At 41.3% G+C, this 20,109-nt stretch overlaps 2 protein-coding genes across 2 annotated transcripts; both read right to left on the bottom strand.

Annotated features, from left to right (window-relative positions):
- Positions 1-950: 950 nt before the first annotated feature.
- On the bottom strand, positions 951-6,221 carry LOC139460516 (perlucin-like). Its single transcript, XM_071241988.1, has 4 exons — positions 6,069-6,221; positions 4,301-4,380; positions 3,479-3,572; positions 951-1,117 (listed from the first exon to the last, which is right to left on the bottom strand). The coding sequence occupies exons 1-4, from the start codon at positions 6,121-6,123 to the stop codon at positions 951-953; spliced, it is 396 nt and encodes a 131-aa protein (XP_071098089.1). The 5' UTR covers positions 6,124-6,221.
- Positions 6,222-8,286: 2,065 nt separating this feature from the next.
- On the bottom strand, positions 8,287-15,811 carry LOC139460514 (uncharacterized). The gene is made up of 4 exons (XM_071241987.1): positions 15,699-15,811; positions 15,372-15,524; positions 11,563-11,634; positions 8,287-8,759 (listed from the first exon to the last, which is right to left on the bottom strand). Exons 1-4 carry the CDS (start codon positions 15,802-15,804, stop codon positions 8,287-8,289), a joined length of 804 nt encoding a protein of 267 aa, XP_071098088.1. The 5' UTR covers positions 15,805-15,811.
- Between the last annotated feature and the right edge of the window lie 4,298 nt (positions 15,812-20,109).

Here is a 20,109-nt window from a genome sequence, read left to right as displayed (position 1 = left end):
TAACTGGAGCAAAATGCTAAGATTATTCCACAGAAGGATAGGTGTGTATCGGTATCTGGTAAATCCATTGTTTGCAATGACAAGGCACTTTGGTATGTTGCACCTATTAATTCGTTTGTTGTTGCCGCACTCCGCAATATTCCAGTTATAGGGCGGCGGTCTATAATTAATCAAATCTAGACCAGACAATCCAGTGATTGACATCATGGGCATCGATCAACGCAATTGGTAAACGGTGACATGCATCAACCAAGTCAGCGAGTCCGACCCCCGGATCCTGTTAGTCGCCTCTTTCGACAAGCATAGTTACATATCCAGCACTACATGTACAACCCCAATCATGAAAATGTAATGTCTGACCAACAAGAAACACATTCATTCTTTAAGCATACCTAAGCGTCTGTACACTTGAGAGTTTCAGCTGAGCATGTTCGCCCTCAGCAGATACAGCATGTTCATATGATCCAGTATGTTATTACCTAAGTGGGTGTTCATATGGAGGGTTTTACGCCACTTATGCTTACCGGATCGCTGAATTGGATTGTGCATGTCATCGTAACCCCACTGCATAGATCGATGCTCATGATGTCAGTTCCAGGATTGTCTGTGCCTCGATTATTTACAGACGTAATGTAGATGTGGTGTTAACGACACACAATCAGTCACATTAGCTATGCTGATACTATGGCTCCCGTTTGGGTGACAAGCCTTCCAAACGTTCCTGATATTCTATTAATTGTTATGGCACAATGTCTACCTTGTTTTTCAATGTCAAATGTGTCGTGGTACATTAATGTCTTGATGAAAACAACAATACAAGAATGATAAGATGAGCCCTTTATTTGGCACAGCAGTACATCCGGTCTGTTTGCGTGTGATTTGTGAAAAAAGAAACATTAAAGTTCCTTTTCACAAATAAAATGCAATGGCTGATCACATACATAATCATTCTAGAGATGGTTACTCGCGGCCTTTGTTATCTCCAGACAGTGTTCGACAGCTCTGTAATTATCAGGCTGTCCAGGACCCCAGTGTGTGTAGTTCATACGACATTGTCCTTCCCACATCCACCTTCCCTCTATGTTCAGATCAGTAGCACCAAGCCAGTATATGGGAGCTGCGAACAGTGACTAGCTGAAGGCGTTCAGTATATACACGGAAACCAACAAAATATACTCTTCAAAAAAAGAAACTTGACACTGACTTTCAAAATGTAATATAATGCGATTGTTTCAAAATAGGACACAGAAACCATAATTGAAACACTGTTTGAAGATCAATGTGCACAATGTTCAAAACATTAATCGTGTCACCTAGACAGACACACGTACACGATACAGTTAATGTCACAGGGGTACAGAAAATGTCAGTATCGGTTATGCCCAACACGTGCATCAATCACCGCTTGACACCGAAGACCCATAGATGAAATCAAGTTGTCAATAACATGCTGTTGAATGTGCTGCCATTCATCCTGAAGTGCATCAAGAAGCGCCGGAAGTGTTTGGGGCGGTGGATTCCTTCTGCGAACGCGTCTATCCATCTCGTCTCAGAGATGCTCAATCGGGGACAAATCTAGTGACCGGGCTGGCCAAGGTAATGTCTGGATGTTGTTGTGGTGTAAGAAGTCCTGACAAACACGTGCAATATGCGGCCGAGCGTTGTCCTGCTGGAACTCTCCGCCATGAACGTTGCGTGAGGAAGAACGTAAGGCTGTAGGATCAAGTCTCTGTAACGCACGCCTGTCAATGCACCTGCCACATGCACGAGAGGCGTCCTACCACCATGATGAATTCCGGCCCATACCATGAAACTCCCGCCGCCAAATGGGACAACCTGCTGCACACAGTTGGGGGCGTAACGTTCACCCCGACGTCTGTAGACACGTTCGCGCCCATCAGCAGGTGTGAGTAGGAAACGGGACTCGTCAGTAAACAGTACATTTCTCCACCTTGCACGTGGCCATCTAACCCTCTCTTGGCACCAAGGCAGACGGTCCGCCAGATGACGTGGAGACAGGTCTTTGTGCAAAGAGTCCAGCCTCCCTCAGTCTGTTGCGTACCGTTTGATCTGATATTATGCGTACCCCATGGATCTCTGTGGTTTTAGGCGTGGCTGTGGTAGTGTGGTCTGGAAGGTGTCGCAGCCGGATGTATCGATCTTGTACTTGGGTTGCCACCCTTGGTCTTCCTGACCTTGGTCTGTCGTCAACTCTGTTGGCGTTGTTGTATCGGGTCCACAGTGCGGGGATTGTCTGTCTGGATACGGCAAAGTGCCTGGCCACTTCTTGCTGAGTTGCTCCAGCTTGTAATCTCCCAATGGCGTTGTTCTGTTGAACTGCATACAGTCTTGGAATTCTGTCACCGCCTCTACTGCCTGTATAAGGACTGTAAGAACAGCCATTGATGTGGATTTTTATACCCATTCAGCAAGGGGTCCTGCATGCCTAAATGCAGGATCCTGTGCTGCACGTTTTTTACAGGCAGTTGCGTTTGGATGAAGCTGTAAAATTGATCCCCAAACGTTACGTTTATGTGCTTTGCATGTGTTTTCGCGAATTATAGACACGACATCTTTCTGTCTGACTTGTTTGGTTCTCATTTAATGTAATTATTTTGGCCAAAAGTGGTTTTACATCTATGTCAAGTTTCTTTTTTTTGAAGAGTATATATTATGAACTTGACATATGGCGTTTGGGGGAGTAGTTTCACATCAAATACCGTCTCATCTGACAACAATGCAATGGTAAAAAGACATTGCCACATAAATATGTATAACCCATTGTTAATTTTCTACGACCATTCTTTCTATCATTTTGACTTTTGAAGTGCTTTTGTCCAACATATGTATATGTTGAGATAAATATGAGTTATTTTCCAAAGAGTTTACTAAAAGTAAATGATTTGGTTTTAAGATTACAAACACATCTTGATAAATAGTCCCACCGCACTGAAGCTCACCTGGATATGTAGTAAACAGCATATAGTGTGAGCAAAGACACTAAGTTGATGTCAGAATTGATATTTAATTGTTTTCTAAATAATGATTTGAACAGAATATGATATCAACATAAAGTGATACTGACGTGCCTACATCTATTTCAGGATGATATATCTGTGTCTTCTAATAAGATTTAAATTGTCAACATAATGCAACTCAGCAGGTAGTATTAGCATCCAGCCACTTAACTGTTAACTGTAAGAGCTCCTGGCACTGATATTGGAAATGAATTACCAAACCTGGCAAACTGTAAACATCTGAAACGTGTACAGTAGCGGCCTCGTGAGATGAGGTACATGACTCTCTACAAGCGACCCTAAATGATAGTAAGCAAACCAAACCAAACAGGCGATCAGGGGAATGGACATGTAATATGAAAGACATCATTCAAGTGTCCATTGTCTCATGTGCGCCACAATACACAAACACCCGCAGTTTAAGTAAATGTAATGAAAACCAACGTTAAATGAAAGTATACCTTTACCACGGCGGATATCGTATCCTCTGATAAACGAATTTTCTACCGCGCTTGATACGACCACAAGGTGACTCTTCAAGTAACGGCAGTAGGCCTCAAAAATATATTTCACCATTCAATTAGTAAGAAAATCTGTTCGCATACATGCAAAACGGAACTATTCATTCCCCACTGGTATTATTCATCATAAACACTTTCGCCATTTCTGTTCCGTCTCTGACGCCTTTGATGTTGTGTAATGCAGTACATCACTACAGTATAAAGTCCAAGGATTATCACTACCTTAAGTAAACATTATTAGCACCATAGGTTTAATAAAGTTTTGGAAAGTAAGCCTGGTGTGGATCAGCCTTCAGGCATAAGTCAAAATTCACCGTACAACTTGAAAAGTTAGTCACAAGTCACATTAGTCACATAAAGTTATATACCCTTAAAAAGCGCGACCTATAAATTCAGCCATGAGCTGCCCAAACATATCAAACTGGAAGCATAAATGTCGTCATTGCACCTTTCCGCAAGTACAGTCTCTCATACTGATAACATGTTGAATGGCATTGACGTTTGACAGGATCTTGGGAAGTACGAAGGAAGTGTGCAAAGTGTGTTATCGGTCATTGAACATTTTTTTCTTATGACTTAAAACACTTAAATCTGTAGATTCGTTTGGGAGCTTTATCTTGGCCATGTGATCCACGTCAAGATCCACTACTTGAGGTGATTTCAAGTCATTTGGGAAACACTTTCTCTTTGCCAAAAGAACATGTTTTCTTCAATTGCATATTTACAGTTGATCAGAATTCACAATTTCCGAAAAAAACTTACAGCTGCCTCTGGAAATGAACCTTTCACGTTTGAGAACCAGTAGCAGGACCGTCTGTGAAGATGAAAGCCTAACGGACAGCCTGCTAACAGCAAATATAGCAAATCACATATCCAATGCAGAATATTGTTTGAAAAAAACTTCATTTGTTTTGAACTAACTTAATAAGAAAGTGATACTTGATACAACATGTGCGGCTCAACAACATCTGCTTTGGTTTTGAAAACATGTGTCCAATGCTGTGCAGCGTTAAACTGCAAGTTTCCTGCATGTAACTACAATAGATAAAAACGTTCTAAGCATTCCAACTTTAATGACATTTCTAAGATGCTTTGCTAAATGATCAAAGGTGCCGACACTACTTTATCCTGCGGTAAAGTACATATTGTTAGTTATGTCATAATGGACTGACGTCATGACGCTGTTGCCTTTCCTCCGCCATGTTCGTCCTACGTTGACGTCATATCGCGTCGGTTACGGTATCATGTAGCTCAGTAAGCACACCTTTTTCTGACGTTTCTCTTTGGCTGTTTTTAAGTCACAGCCGATTTTCGAATGTGATATAAAACGTCAACGCCAGAGGCAAACTAATGTTGAAAATTATAACAAAAGACATCTGAAAATCAATGATGACACAAGGTGTCCGCTAAAAGGGTAATCTCGCCTGTCCTCTGCTAGTAGCACCCGCAAGAGTTTGCTTGAAAGGTGTATTCAACCTTTTCAAATTGCATGTATTCTGGATGTCAGATATGTCAGAGACGTCATTCTTAAGCATGGTCTGCGTTAAATAGTCTGGCAGCGTAGCGTATGGCTAATACACTGAACGTGGTTGGCGTGCATGTCATGGATATCGAGGATTCTACCATGAAAGTGGAATTTCCTCGATTATGATTGGTCAATCAGAGGCTATTAAATCACAATAAACCCCCCTCTGATAAAACAGCTGGTTTGACGGCCGCATTACCGTGGAAGCTAATATTCATAGAATAGTACTATTTTCAGTCATTGTCGGAAGGCATATTTTAATACTTATATCTATAATAACTGGTTACAAAATGCACAGATGCGGTTACTACAATATTCAAAGGATGTGTGGCAATACATTTCGTGCAGGAAAACACGATAGAAATCTACAAAGGGAATGTTTTTACGTTTTGGAGACAACAGAGAGCTTGGAATTTTGGCGCTTTACTATATACGACTGTGACGTCATATGTTTTGCGTCACAATGAGCGATATGACGTCATAATGGTGACGTGCAATGTAGAACAAAACCCTTGCAAAGCTTGCTTTGTTTTCTTTAGGGAGGCCTACCTCATGTTAGCTTACCAAGTTGCCGTGCTTATATGCTTTCAATGCCTGTCATATGTTCGAATAAAGTATAACGGTGTAAACAAACTGCTTGAGTATATACAGCACCATATTTTGTTAGGTGATTCCGTAATTCAGAGCAATAACCCACTCAAAACACTTAACTCAACGCATGCTGCTTATACGCACTCAGTATATTAGCTAACACCAAAGAGTTCGCGTTTTATCTACTCATAGTAGAATGGAGATAAACATACTGCGTTTTCAATGTAGAGCTAGGTTACCTGTAGATTTAACCGCACTAAATTAAACATTTGAAACCTCGCGCTGCTAAATTCAATTTAGCAGGTTTAAATCTACAGGTAACCTAGCTCTACACTGAAAACGCAGTATGTTTATCTCCTGATTAACATGGTTAAGATTCATGCTGAAATAATAAGTAAGTATAAAAGTAGTTACCTCCAGACGCCGTTGCCAGAAAGCACAGAACTGCAGATAGGAGCTCGAGTCGCATGGTTGTTGAGTTCAGCTCTACACATACAGAGCTCTGTGTGTACGGGGGTTCGACAACTCGGCTTATATTTCTTACGACAGAAGTTGGTAGATCCGGGATACATGTATCTGTTACACATACGTTCCCGGACCTGACATGATGGTTAAACTATCCACTGGTGAAAGGTGTTTTGAATCATTTGCATATGAACAGTCATCTAGCTAGAGCAACAGTTCGTGATCAAGATACAGTAGCACATGGTGTGGGAATATGACTCTGTGAGCAAAGTGCCGAGTGGGTAGATTCAAACAGCACCCTCACACTGCTGGTGTTGGCAACATAATTCTGTAGGCCTGAGTAAAATCGATATATCCCTTCCCATAACAAGCTGTCGCGTCGTGATACAGCTGAATAAACCCATCATAAACTCAACTCATTCAATGAAGGTAACGCACGGGTTATTCTGATATGAATCTGTGTTTCAAAACACAGCATGCACCGTCCATGATCCTTGCCATCGATTAAACAAAGTTAATGCACGTTTCACACATTGGTTAAGTTCCTTCAGCATATTGCGTTATCTCCGTCATCGCTGTACTGGTGTCGCATCCACAATAAGTCCTGGTGTGTGTTACCTGTGCATGTTGAACTGATTGTTTTAAGTACACCAGGTATTATCATAAACACGTTATTTTACTCTCATCTAGATGTATGTGCATTACCTCGATTATTACGTACGTTTTGGTTTACTATTACCTGGTGTGAGTGAAGAACTATGTTTAACGTTGTTCAACTATACTCAACAGTACCACCGTGGCTAAGGTACTCATTTCATATGTTTCATCACGATCATTTTGCTGGTGTCCTACCCTCCGCACAACAAGTACATTATTCTCAATGGTCAGTCTAAGATATCAGACCAAAGTGAGTGGGTAAATGTCATATAATGCTTCAGTCAGTAATGTGCAAATAACGGCGGTCTATAAATACAAGCGTTTGGACCGGGCATGCGCAACGAGCTAAGGAGAACGATACACGTCACCGGACTTGACAATCCGACCCTCCGTAGTCGGCTAATACGACGAGATTAAGTCTGGGATACTAAGCCATATTCAACTGTCCTCCTGCATACACACCCACACGCAATCCACACCAACATGCATACGGATCTCGCCTACCTGTAGGATGTAGTTTACAGTACCCATCTACTTAAGGATACAGTCTCGACCTATTTGTAGGATACAGTCCCTACCTACATGGATAAGTACAACCTACAGTCTCTTAGTGCATGTAAGCAAAGTTTCCGGGTACCTGTAGGACACAGTCCCCATCCTCTTGTAGAGTACAGTTCCCGCCTACTTGTAAGGTACAGTTCCGATTTACATGTAGGATAAGTTCATCCTAGTTGTAGGATACAGTCACCACCTGCGTGTAGGTTACAGTTCCCACCTACTTGTGGGGTACAGTCCACATCTACGTGTAGGATACAGGCCCCAACAACCTGTAGGATACAGTCCCCACCTACTTGTAGGGTACGGTCTACACCTACTTGTTTGGTACAGTCTACATCTACCTGTAAAATACAGCCCCAACCTTCTTGTTGGGTACAGTCCCCACCTACTTGTAGCATACAGGCCCCACTCACCTGTAGGATACAGCCCCAACCTTCTTGTAGGGTACAGTCCCTACTTACTTGTAGAGTATAGTCCCAACCAGCTTGTAGGTTACAGTCTACACCTGCTTGTAGGATACAGTCCACATCTACTTGTAGGATACAGTTCATATCTACCTGTAGGATACAGGCCTCACCCACCTGTAGGATACAGTCCACACCTACTTGTAGATGAGATCCCACCTACATATAGGGTACAGTCCACATCCACCTTTAGGATACATACCTCACCTACTTGTAGGATGCAGTTCCCAACTACTTGTAGGATGCAGTCGTCACCTACATGTATGATACAGTCCCTACCTACATGTAGGATACAGTCCCCATCTAGATGTAGGCTACAGTTCTCATCTAGATGTAGGATACAGTCCCCACCTTCTTGCATCCTACGACGCATCCCCAATCGTATTACTAATACTGCTTTCAAGAAAGTTATCCTTTTCTAATAGATCATGGAACGCTACAAGAGACATGACACAACGGCTGGAGAAATGAGAGCATGGTCTGCGTATTTATTTTGCACATACGACACAGGTCAACTCCCCGTTCTGCTTGTATGGAGGGCAAGGGAGAGTGTCACATCTACTCTCCACAATGTACAGCAGTTGCCCAAACGTCTGTCGGTGGCCGCCCTCGGTGGTACCAGGGTCCTTGTCCACGCAGATGTACTCACTGGAGGCCCTATTGTAGTCACCCGCCATCAGGTAGCCCCAGTACGTCATCTTCCACCCGGGGTAGCACTCGTTCCTCGCCGGAATCATCAGGACTTGAGCCTCAGATTTCATTTGACACACGGCACAGGGGACGTTCTGGTGTTGAACTTTCTTGAAATCAGGAAATGTGTTGCGATCATTATATTCGGTGCCGTGAATGGTTGCCTGGTGTTGGAATGCAAGAGAGTAGGCTACGTACTGAGGCTGTTTGGGCAAACATAGGATAGTTGCTGGGCCAGACTTTGCACTGTAGTAACTTCCACCTGTATATCCTGCAAATGTATCAAAGGTTGATTAATATATTTCGAAAATGTGACATGTGTACAATCATACGCTTGCAGAGTCTTCGCATCACCGTGACCGTGTACGCTAAAAAAGGTTCTTACTGGATAATACATGCAAAGTTGTATCATACATTTGTTTTCATAGGGAAATCGCAAATGGAAAACTTAACTAAGGCTGATAGAAATTAGCCATATTAAAAACTCGCTTGATCGTTTGGCTCAGCTGAGTCTTATTGATTAAGCCGTTGACTATTTGCAGGAGTGAGGAAGGTTTTACACCATTTTTGGCAATTTAAAGCAACATGAATGATCAAAGTAGCACACATGTGCAAGTCTTAACTATGGAATACTGAAGAGTAAAATTCGTGATCTCGACGTTTGGAAATGAGCCAAATAGGCCAAAATTGCGTGAATGTGAGAACGCGAGATTTGGCCAGATTTGGTTTTACACGTTGTCCGTGTGCATGCGTTATATCATAAGGTCAAGGCTCATCCGCACGTTATTGGCCCTGTGGCCATGCTTCTTTCATGCTCTTCAGTTCTAAGTAGCATTTAGCAAAATTATGACTCAGCTTGAAAATACTGTTTATAATTTACACAATAAAATGCTATGTAATGAACACAAATCTTCTACCGTTCAGATAGTTTCGCGTGTACTTTAAATTAGAACCCCCCAACATACTCAATGTAAGCTGACAAAGAAGTTGTGTACACGAATGTTCAATGACAGTGAAAACAATCACAGAACGATTTTGACTGTTCAGCTAAAACGAGCTCGTCAGATGTTTTACACGACAACGTATTCGCTTCTCCAGGCCATAAAAAATAATTAATAGAATGTCATCCCCGCCCGCCTGACAACAAAACTACTTTCTTTACAAAACGTAGAATTCTCAAACACGCACGATCCATGTAAATCCCATCCTTTAACAGTAATTGTACACAGATGCCTTAAATAGTTCGATTAAAAAAAATACCTCTCGCTTCCCATTTAATAATCCAAATCAATCAAACTCCAACAATTACTTTATTGTGGCCTTAATATTCACTTTTTGGGCTTATATTGCAAATGCATCCCAATTCACAGCCTGAGGCACGTGCATGGCGCTGAATAAGTAAATCAGTTTGGCTTAACAACGCTTAGAAGAGTATTTATATTTCAGTTATATTACGGCATGTCAGCTTGATATGGGATGAAACCAACCATCATAGGTTTCTGGCACGTCCAAGGGACACAACTCTACACAGCGAATTTCGACGCCTCGGACGACTGAGCCACCCGTGCTCCCAGTCCCAGATGAGTCCACAGGCAATTGGCACAGAAGTGCATGAGAACGCAAGGTCGTCTGATCGCAACATTGAAATATCACGATCTCGAGTTCTCGTTTTCTCGCGTTCTCGTGTTTTAAAAAATATTTACATATAACTGTATAAACAATTGGAAGAAAAGCACGCTATCGCGAGAATCTCCATTACAGTATTCCATAGATAACAAAGACATATTCATGTTCCCATAGTGCAGCCATTTTGCTCCAGGTTAAGGATGATAATTTGTTACAATCAAATGAACATTCGCAACAACACTAAACTGACGAGCAAAAGAAATAATACCAAAATCCAATTATTAGAATTTGGATGCGAAAATATATTCCCAAAACATGTACAAACAATCACAAAAATGCTACAGACAAAGGTACAACTTGAAATACTTAATGCTCAACAAAATGCACGTGCTGCATGATCATAGAATACATGAGGGTATAAACCACAATATTGGACAGTAAATAGTCCAGCCACGTTTATCGGCAGAGCAGAGAGAAAGGACCATTGATCTACAGGAATTTTGAGCCAGTTAGGACATCGCTGCTGGACACTTTGGCGGCACTCGTGCAACAATCACCAGGGTGCTGTCACGATACACGCAGACAGGGCACAGGGTCATGCAGACCATGGATCATCACATCTAACGTATATTCTTTTTTGCGTATTATTTGTGTGAGGAAGCACTTCAGCATCAACTGTCCTTTGACATGTTGTCAAACGCTTCACTGCATTTAGACGCCCGCCCCGGGAAAACACGTTGACATGTCAACATCTGTGTCCCAGGTGGCAAAACAGGAACTGGCATGGAGCAGGCTGTATAACGCTCTGGGTCGTGATTTGTGAAACGGAAAAGACGGATAACGCTAATATCACTAAACAATGTAACATGAAAATACTGAATGGCGTGACGCGATGTCTAACGAAGTGTGCAAGACGTCGTGTATGGATGTGCCGTAGGGTCAGTGGGGAACACACGTGATATTGCATTTCACTGCCATTCATGCAGAGTAAGTTTAGTTTATTCTCAATCATATGGTGTTTACTTCAAACTGGCAATACCCCCCAATGTCCTTGTTGTCCTCGTAGGTTCCTATCGCCTCCGTGGCATAGAGGTAGATGGTCTGCCCGGAGAACGGAAGGTCGGGGGTTCGATCCCCGGCTGTGTCATACCAAAAGACGTTAAAATATGTGTTGTTACCCTGCCTGGCGCTCTACATTAAGGGGCTCTACATTTTCGGAGCAATGGCATTATTTCTCTGAATCCGTGCTGTCCATTTGCTTATTGCGTATTTACAAACGCTACATGTGTAATATCCTTTTGTCGTTTTCGTCAGGGCCGGTATTTAGCTTTGTGTAGTTTCTGTTGCTCGTCAGCTTAATTACACCCTCGGTCTTCACGCGAATATTGTAAATTAGGTGCTAAGATAGTACTTTCTAATTAAGATTGGATTGCACATTATACACAAACCTGAGTAGATGAGCGACGTCGTGTTTGGACACGTCGCCCGTCCCCAGTGAACAAATGTCGCTCCTGAGGCAGCTGAAAAAAAAGATAACACCTTAGTTGCATTCCTTCGTTATTTGATCATAACCTAGAATAATCTACACTCTATATGCAGTGAAACCTTTGACTGAAAACCCTGAAGAGAATATTTAAGGTAACAAGTGATCACAGCCGTAGGGTTGGTGGGTGGTTTAGTGTTTGAGTGATAAGGTTAGAGGGTGCGTGTTTGCGTGAGTGTTTCAGTGAATGTTTGCGTGAGAGTTTGAGCTAGTGTTTGAGTGAGACTTTGATTGAGTGACTGAGTGGTTTGGAGTGTTATTGGGTAAGTGAGTGAGCGTTTCAGTTAGCGTTTAAGTGAGTATTTTAGCGAGTAAGCGCTCTTTGTTGATTGGAGTTTTGTGAGTGGATGGATGACTGAGAGTGAGTGAGTGAGCGTCTGAGAAAACTTGTGAGTGATAAACAAGGGAGATAGTTCCATGGATATGCAACTTCATTATTACAATGTGATTTTTCGGAACAGATACTAACACCGTTACCAAGCAGGTGATGTACTGAAATGTGAAGTTGTTGTTGTTTCTAATATTGTGAATGATATCACACAAAATGATATCCAAAAGTGCAGTCTGGTTTGTCTGATACATGACACCTACACTTATCGGCGTTAAAGTCGCCACAGCCGAAGCTGAGGCGAATGTGGACAATTTGGCACCATCTACAACCATAGACTACAACCAAGTCTAAGTTATAGATAATCATAATCTGAATGATTAATTAAGGATTTAAAAATTTCACATAATGAGCGAGCTAGTAGATTGTTCCACAGCTTAACTCTATCCGAAAGAAATGATTTGCCATAGGTCTGGACTCTACATTTGATTGTTTGTAAGTTAGATCTATTTCTGAGGTTCTAAATGCTTTAATCAGAGACTTGACTACGGATACGATCGTTGAAATATTCAGGTGAAATACCGTTTTTTACTTTTTGTAAAAGGAATTTGTAGCTGTCTCTTCTGTCTAAGATCGAAAGTTTGTTTTCTTATAAATTTTAGTATGAGTGGTACCACAAACAGCCCCACCAATAGTTCTTAATACGTCAAAATGTTCGTTTATACAATTTCCCAAATTTGACAACAGTAGTCGAAGTGAGGCAGGATAAAAGATGTGTAGATAATCTCAAGCGTTTGACAGGGGCGAAGCCATGTGTGTTTGTAAACGCTGAATGTAGTCCCTACCTGACCTTTCATATTTGCATCTTTATTAATATATGACCCCAACGAATACGTTTTTTATCCGTTTGCTTGTCACGGAGAATTTCAGCTTGGGTTTCTTAAGTATGGGATAAAAAGTTGTTTCTAAAAGATATATTTTTTTATACTATTTTAAACAATTTAAGAAAAAAGAAGGCCTTTATTAGTTGGAACAGGCTTACGTTCCAGTAAAGGTGTAAATTACGCAGAAAGTGGAATAAATGTGAGACCCCACTGTCACTTAACAAGAATAGAGTAATAAGGAAAATGTGGTAATAGGTTCACAGGGTCATTACTGACATCTAATTGTACGAATAGAGGACAATAAAATGAATGAAATAACCCCATCTGCACTGACAAGGATCACTGTTGAATGAAATCAGTGTAAATCCACAAGCTCCTTAGCCAAGCATCTGCATTACAGTAACAAAATTGAGAGTAGCTAAAACAACACTTTGACAAGATATAGACAAGATGCATAGACAGCCAATTAAATCGGCTGCGATCAATTAACACAACTCAACACTCTAATAATTTAAAAACCTCAGCTGGGTTTAAATAACGGTAAATAAACACAGAGGGACTATCTCTAAAATAAGTTACATGAAGAATAAAACAGACGAGAACGTTAGAATATGAAACTCGTCTAAAAGACTAAAAATTCATTCACATTGACCGAACAAGAACATACTAAAATTCCCCAAAAGCTAGACAATCACCGGAGGGTTGTAAAACCACAGATTACTACGGATTATTTGAAATCCTGGCTAATAAGTTTAGCTCAAGAAAACCAGTGTAAGTCAGTACAAGATGAAAAGTGCCTGTATTCACTTACTTCTGAAAGCTGAGTTTCAAGCGACCACCCAGTAGTGTGCCAATCGTTAACGATCTTGACAAAGTGTATATATCCTTGCGCGCGGACCTCTGAGAAGAAATCTCTCCTGGACAGCTGGGTTAAGACAATAGTCTAGGGCGCTAAGCCAAATTGCTTTTCTAAAATAGCAAACTATTTCCATACGGAAGATGCAAGTATCAAATTAAAACGCTAATATAAGTTATCCAACGGTATCATTAAAATTTACAAGCTGTGTACATAAAGGATCCAAAATGACCATAAATACATGAGAAATATCTACGTGTACACATATATGCCCCTAATGTTTGAAAATCATAGTTACAAAAGCATTTTCAACACACGAATAAGGTAACGAAGATATAGGAGATAACAAACTTCAAGTCAATACATGGTAAGGTGGTGTCATTAAATAACAAGAGAACAAAAGATGAGGGTCACTAATTCTCAAACTTAGGATGCAATGGCAAAGCCACCGCGGAAGCTTATATTCATAGAATAGTACTATTTTCAGTCATTGTCGGTAGGCATATTTTAATAATTATATCTACAATTACAGGTTACAAAATGCACAGATGCGGTTACTAAAATATTCAAAGGATGTGTGGCAATACATTTCATGCAGAAAACACGACAGAAATCTACAATGGGAATGTATGTACGTTTTGGAGACAACAGAGAGCTTAGAATTTTGGCGCTTTTCTATAATATATATACGACTGTGACGTCATATCTTTTGCGTGACAATGACCGATATGACGTCATAATGGTGACGTGCGATGTAGAGCGAAAGCTTGCTTTGTTTTCTTTAGGGATGCCCATCTCATGTTAGCTTACCAAGTTGCCGTGCTTATATGCTTTCAATGCCTGTCATAGGTTCGAGTGAAGTATTACCGTGTAAACAAACTGCCTGAGTATATACAGCGCCATATTTTGTTCGGTAATACCGTAATTTTAGATCGTTAGCCCACTCAAAACACTGGACTCAACCCATGTTGGTTCACTCAGCATATTTGCTAACACAAAGGAGTTCGCGTTTTATTTAGTCATGGTAGAATGGAGAAAAATATACTGTGTTTTCAATGTAGAGCTAGGTTACCTGTAACCGCGATAAATTTAACATTTGAAACCTCACGTTGCGCGTTCAGTTCCAAATTCAATTTAGCGCGGTTAAATCTGCAGGTAATCTAGCACAGTACGTTTATCTCCTAAGTCTAAGTGTTAAAGAAAAGTCTAACTGAAGGTAAAGCAACAACGATGTTGAAGCACAACCTCCCAAGAGACATAGGTGTTAAAGTAAAGTCTACCTAAAGTCATACCTACAACGATATTAAAACAGAGCCTACCCGAAGACATAGCGACAACGACGTTGAAGCACAACCTACCAAGAGACATAGGTATTAAAGCAAAGTCTACCTAAAGGCATACCTACAATGATTTTAAAACGTCGTCTATTTAAAGACATAGTGGCAATTGTGTTAAAGCACGGTTTACCTGAAGACAAAGCTACAACGGTACTAAAGCAAAGTTTATCTGATGGCATAACTACATGGCGCTAAAAAAACAGTCTTCCCGCTACAACGTTTTTTCAGTAAATAAAGCAGTCTACACATGTATGAATTCCTCTATTTGAAGGGATTTTCAAGATATTGTCTTCGTCTGAAGTGGCTTACCTGCACTGCCTGACCCACATCCGGATCCATCGATACCACTTGTCTTCAGAAAAGTCTTCATTCTTTCAACCAGTGCCTCATTTGCCTGGATCAGTTTCCGGTATGATTCGTATATTGTGGCTGAGCGGTTTCCTTCCGATGAAGCTTTGGAACCTATGAAATGACAATCAATACATGAATAACATTTTATGATATGTATAAGTTAGCCTTATGTCTCATCGAATATACATATATTAAACAATATATAGAGACAGTTGGACCTTCTATTTGTACAACATTTGCAGTGTAAAAGAATGATTAATTTTAGAAAATAAGACGTGTACACACCTTGTAGTAGGATAATCCACACAGTGATTGTTACAAGAAGTGAGAATCTCCCTGTCATTGTTTTGCCTGCAGTGTTGTATGCCGTGTATTCACACACTGCTGTCATCAAGGCCTATATAAAGGTACCATGTGACCAGGATGTATCGTGTAAAACAACAGCCGCACCTGACAGATTGATGATTTTATGGAAATCGTGTTCATCGTTCGTGTTGTGTTCTCATTAGTACATGATTGCCTTCACACCCTATCCACCATAGCAGATATCATCAATGCAACAATGAACAAGTGGTGCACAACACGATAAAGACACCAGCTGCCAAATGCATACTCTGGATTTATACTCTTAAAAACAGGAGGTGAACAAGAAGTATATTTGTTAATAACAAGTATTGGAACAAAGATGGTATACAAGAGCGGTTATATCTGAAAAACATCACACCCCAAAAACATCAGCTATTTTGCACGTTCCGTATGCAGTAGAGCTAATCACGTGCGTAGGTTTTCATTTCTGATTTGACACTTTCAAGGAAAGTCGATTAATCTACCTGGACCACTATCTTAACGCAGGTTCAAGGTACAACATGGGTTTCAAGTAACTCGGGAACATGGCAACTTGGGTACCAGTTAACATAGGTTCAGGGTAATATGGATTCACTGTAACATGGGTACATGGCTACTTGGGTACCAGTTAACATAGGTTCAGGGTAATATGAATTCATGGTAACACGGGAACATGGCAACTTTGGTACCAGTTAACATAGGTTCAGGGTAATATGTGTTCACGGTAACTCGGGAACATGGCTACTTGAGTACCAGTTAACATAGGTTCAGGGTAATATGGATTCACTGTAACATGGGTACATGGCTACTTGGGTACCAGTTAACATAGGTTCAGGGTAATATGGATTCATGGTAATACGAGAACATGGCTACTTTGGTACCAGTCAACATAGGTTCAGGGTAGTATGGGTTCACGGTAACTCGGGAACATGGCTGCTTGGGTACCAGTTAACATAGGTTCAGGGTAGTATGGGTTCACGGTAACTCGGGAACATGGCTGCTTGGGTACCAGTTAACATAGTTCAGGGTAATATGGATTCACTGTAACACGGGAACATGGCTGCTTGGGTACCAGTTAACATAGGTTCAGGGTAATATGTGTTCACAGTATTACGGGACATGGCTACTTGGGTACCAGTTAACATAGGTTCAGGGTAATATGTGTCCATGGTAACTCGGGACCATGGCTACTTGGGTACCATTTAACATAGGTTCAGGGTAATAGGTTTTCACGGTATTACGGGAACATGGCTACCTGGGTACCAGTTAACATAGGTCTGATGTAACATTAATTCGCATTCTTACATGCTTCGCTAAAGCGCCGACTATACTTTTTACTGCCATAAATTACACTTTTTGAGTTATGTATAATGGACTTACGTTCTTTCATTACCGTCAAACAGGATGGTACATCCAGACCAATTTTCGGCAAAATAGTTTTTCTAAACTTGTCAATTATTTGAATATTATTACGTGGGAAGACATATGGCAGATGTTGTCAACCATCTCTCATGCTTCAGACTTCTCCCAAACATATTCAAACTGTGTCCGCGCCACAGCAGTCACAAAATTGTTCGAGGCAGCTTTGGTGCCCTAGAAATTGTGTCTGTCTCTGGACATAGGAATGAGTGAGTGAGTGAGTTCATGGTAACACGGGAACATGGCTTCTTGGGGACCAGTTAACATAGGTTGAGAGTAATATGTGTTCACGGTAACTCGGGAACATGGCTACTTGGGGACCAGTTAACATAGGTTCAGGGTAATATGGATTCATCGTAACTCGGGAACATGGCTAGTTGGGTACCAGTTAACATAGGTTGAGGGTAATATGTGTTCACGGTAACACGGGGAAATGGCCACTTGGGTACCAGTTAACATAAGTTCAGGGTAATATGTGTTCACAGTAACACGGGGACATGGCTACTTGGGTACCAGTTAACATAGGTTCAGGGTAATATGGATTCATCGTAACTCGGGAACATGGCTAGTTGGGTACCAGTTAACATAGGTTGAGGGTAATATGTGTTCACGGTAACACGGGGAAATGGCCACTTGGGTACCAGTTAACATAAGTTCAGGGTAATATGTGTTCACAGTAACACGGGGACATGGCTACTTGGGTACCAGTTAACATAAGTTCAGGGTAATATGTGTTCACGGTAACACGGGGACATGGCTACTTGGGTACCAGTTAACGTGGGTTCAGGGTAATATGTGTTCATGGTAACTAGGGTACATGGCTACTTGGGTACCAGTTAACATGGGTTCAGGGTAATATGGATTCATGGTAACACGGGAACATGGCTATTTTGGTACCAGTTAACATAGGTTCAGGGTAATATGTGTTCACGGTAACTCGGGAACATGGCTACTTGGGTACCAGTTAACATAGGTTGAGGGTAATATGGATTCATGGTAACACGGGTACATTGCTACTTGGGGACCAGTTAACATAGGTTCAGGGTAATATGTGTTTACGGTATTACGGGACATGGCTACTTGGGGACCAGTTAACATAGGTTCAGGGTAATATGTGTTTACGGTATTACGGGACATGGCTACTTGGGTACCAGTTAACATAGGTTCAGGGTAATATGTGTTCATGGTAACTCGGGAACATGGCTATTTGGGTACCAGTTAACATAGGTTTAGGGTAATATGGATTCATGGTAACATGTGAACATTACTACTTGGGGACCAGTTAACATAGGTTCAGGGTAGTATGGGTTCACGGTAACTCGGGAACATGGCTGCTTGGGTACCAGTTAACATAGGTTGAGGGTAATATGTGTTCACGGTAACTCGGGAACATGGCCACTTGGGTACCAGTTAACATAGGTTCAGGGTAATATGTGTCCATGGTAACTCGGGACCATGGCTACTTGGGTACCATTTAACATAGGTTCAGGGTAATAGGTTTTCACGGTATTACGGGAACATGGCTACCTGGGTACCAGTTAACATAGGTCTGATGTAACATTAATTCGCATTCTTACATGCTTCGCTAAAGCGCCGACTATACTTTTTACTGCCATAAATTACACTTTTTGAGTTATGTATAATGGACTTACGTTCTTTCATTACCGTCAAACAGGATGGTACATCCAGACCAATTTTCGGCAAAATAGTTTTTCTAAACTTGTCAATTATTTGAATATTATTACGTGGGAAGACATATGGCAGATGTTGTCAACCATCTCTCATGCTTCAGACTTCTCCCAAACATATTCAAACTGTGTCCGCGCCACAGCAGTCACAAAATTGTTCGAGGCAGCTTTGGTGCCCTAGAAATTGTGTCTGTCTCTGGACATAGGAATGAGTGAGTGAGTGAGTTCATGGTAACACGGGAACATGGCTTCTTGGGGACCAGTTAACATAGGTTCAGGGTAATATGTGTTCACGGTAACTCGGGAACATGGTTACTTGGGGACCAGTTAACATAGGTTCAGGGTAATATGGATTCATGGTAACACGGGAACATGGCTATTTTGGTACCAGTTAACATAGGTTCAGGGTAATATGGATTCATCGTAACTCGGGAACATGGCTAGTTGGGTAACAGTCAACATTGGTTTAGGGTAATATGGATTCATCGTAACTCGGGAACATGGCTAGTTGGGTACCAGTTAACATAGGTTGAGGGTAATATGTGTTCACGGTAACACGGGGACATGGCTACTTGGGTAACAGTCAACATTGGTTCAGGGTAATATGGATTCATGGTAACTCGGTAACATGGCTACTTGGGTACCAGTAATCATAGGTTCAGGGTAATATGGATTCATCGTAACTCGGGAACATGGCTAGTTGGGTACCAGTTAACATAGGTTGAGGGTAATATGTGTTCACGGTAACACGGGGACATGGCCACTTGGGTACCAGTTAACATAGGTTCAGGGTAATATGTGTTCACGGTAACTCGGGACCATGGCTGCTTGGGTACCAGTTAACATAGGTTCAGGGTAATAGGTTTTCACGGTATTACGGGAACATGGCTACTTGGGTACCAGTTAACATAGGTCTGATGTAACATTAATTCGCATTCTTACATGCTTCGCTAAAGCGCCGACTACACTTTTTACTGCCATAAATTACACTTTTTGAGTTATGAATAATGGACTTATGTTCTTTCATTACCGTCAAACAGGATGGTACATCCAGACCAATTTTCGGCAAAATAGTTTTTTCTAAACTTGTCAATTATTTGAATATTATTACGTGGGAAGACATATGGCAGATGTTGTCAACCATCTCTCATGCTTCAGACTTCTCCCAAACATATTCAAACTGTGTCCGCGCCACAGCAGTCACAAAATTGTTCGAGGCAGCTTTGGTGCCCTAGAAATTGTGT

This window comes from Haliotis cracherodii, unplaced genomic scaffold (genome assembly GCF_022045235.1).
Source record: "Haliotis cracherodii isolate W230 unplaced genomic scaffold, xgHalCrac1.p SCAF_14, whole genome shotgun sequence".
NCBI lineage: Eukaryota > Metazoa > Mollusca > Gastropoda > Lepetellida > Haliotidae > Haliotis > Haliotis cracherodii.
The sequence above is the reverse complement of the archived record's forward strand: the minus strand, read 5'-3'. Positions and strand labels throughout refer to the sequence as shown.

Bases quoted from the DNA above. Each gene is read 5' to 3' on its own strand.
- LOC139460516 (XM_071241988.1), bottom strand. From the start codon at position 6,123: ATGCGACTCGAGCTCCTATCTGCAGTTCTGTGCTTTCTGGCAACGGCG. The intron at 4,381-6,068 runs GTAACTACTTTT...TGCTGTTAGCAG, and splicing joins TCTGGCAACGGCGTCTGGAG to GCTGTCCGTTAGGCTTTCAT. The intron at 1,118-3,478 runs GTATACTTTCAT...CACTGTTCGCAG, and splicing joins CGATATCCGCCGTGGTAAAG to CTCCCATATACTGGCTTGGT.
- LOC139460514 (XM_071241987.1), bottom strand. From the start codon at position 15,804: ATGACAGCAGTGTGTGAATACACGGCATACAACACTGCAGGCAAAACA. The intron at 15,525-15,698 runs GTGTGTACACGT...GTCATTTCATAG, and splicing joins GTGGATTATCCTACTACAAG to GTTCCAAAGCTTCATCGGAA. The intron at 8,760-11,562 runs GTTTGTGTATAA...ATACATTTGCAG, and splicing joins GACGTCGCTCATCTACTCAG to GATATACAGGTGGAAGTTAC.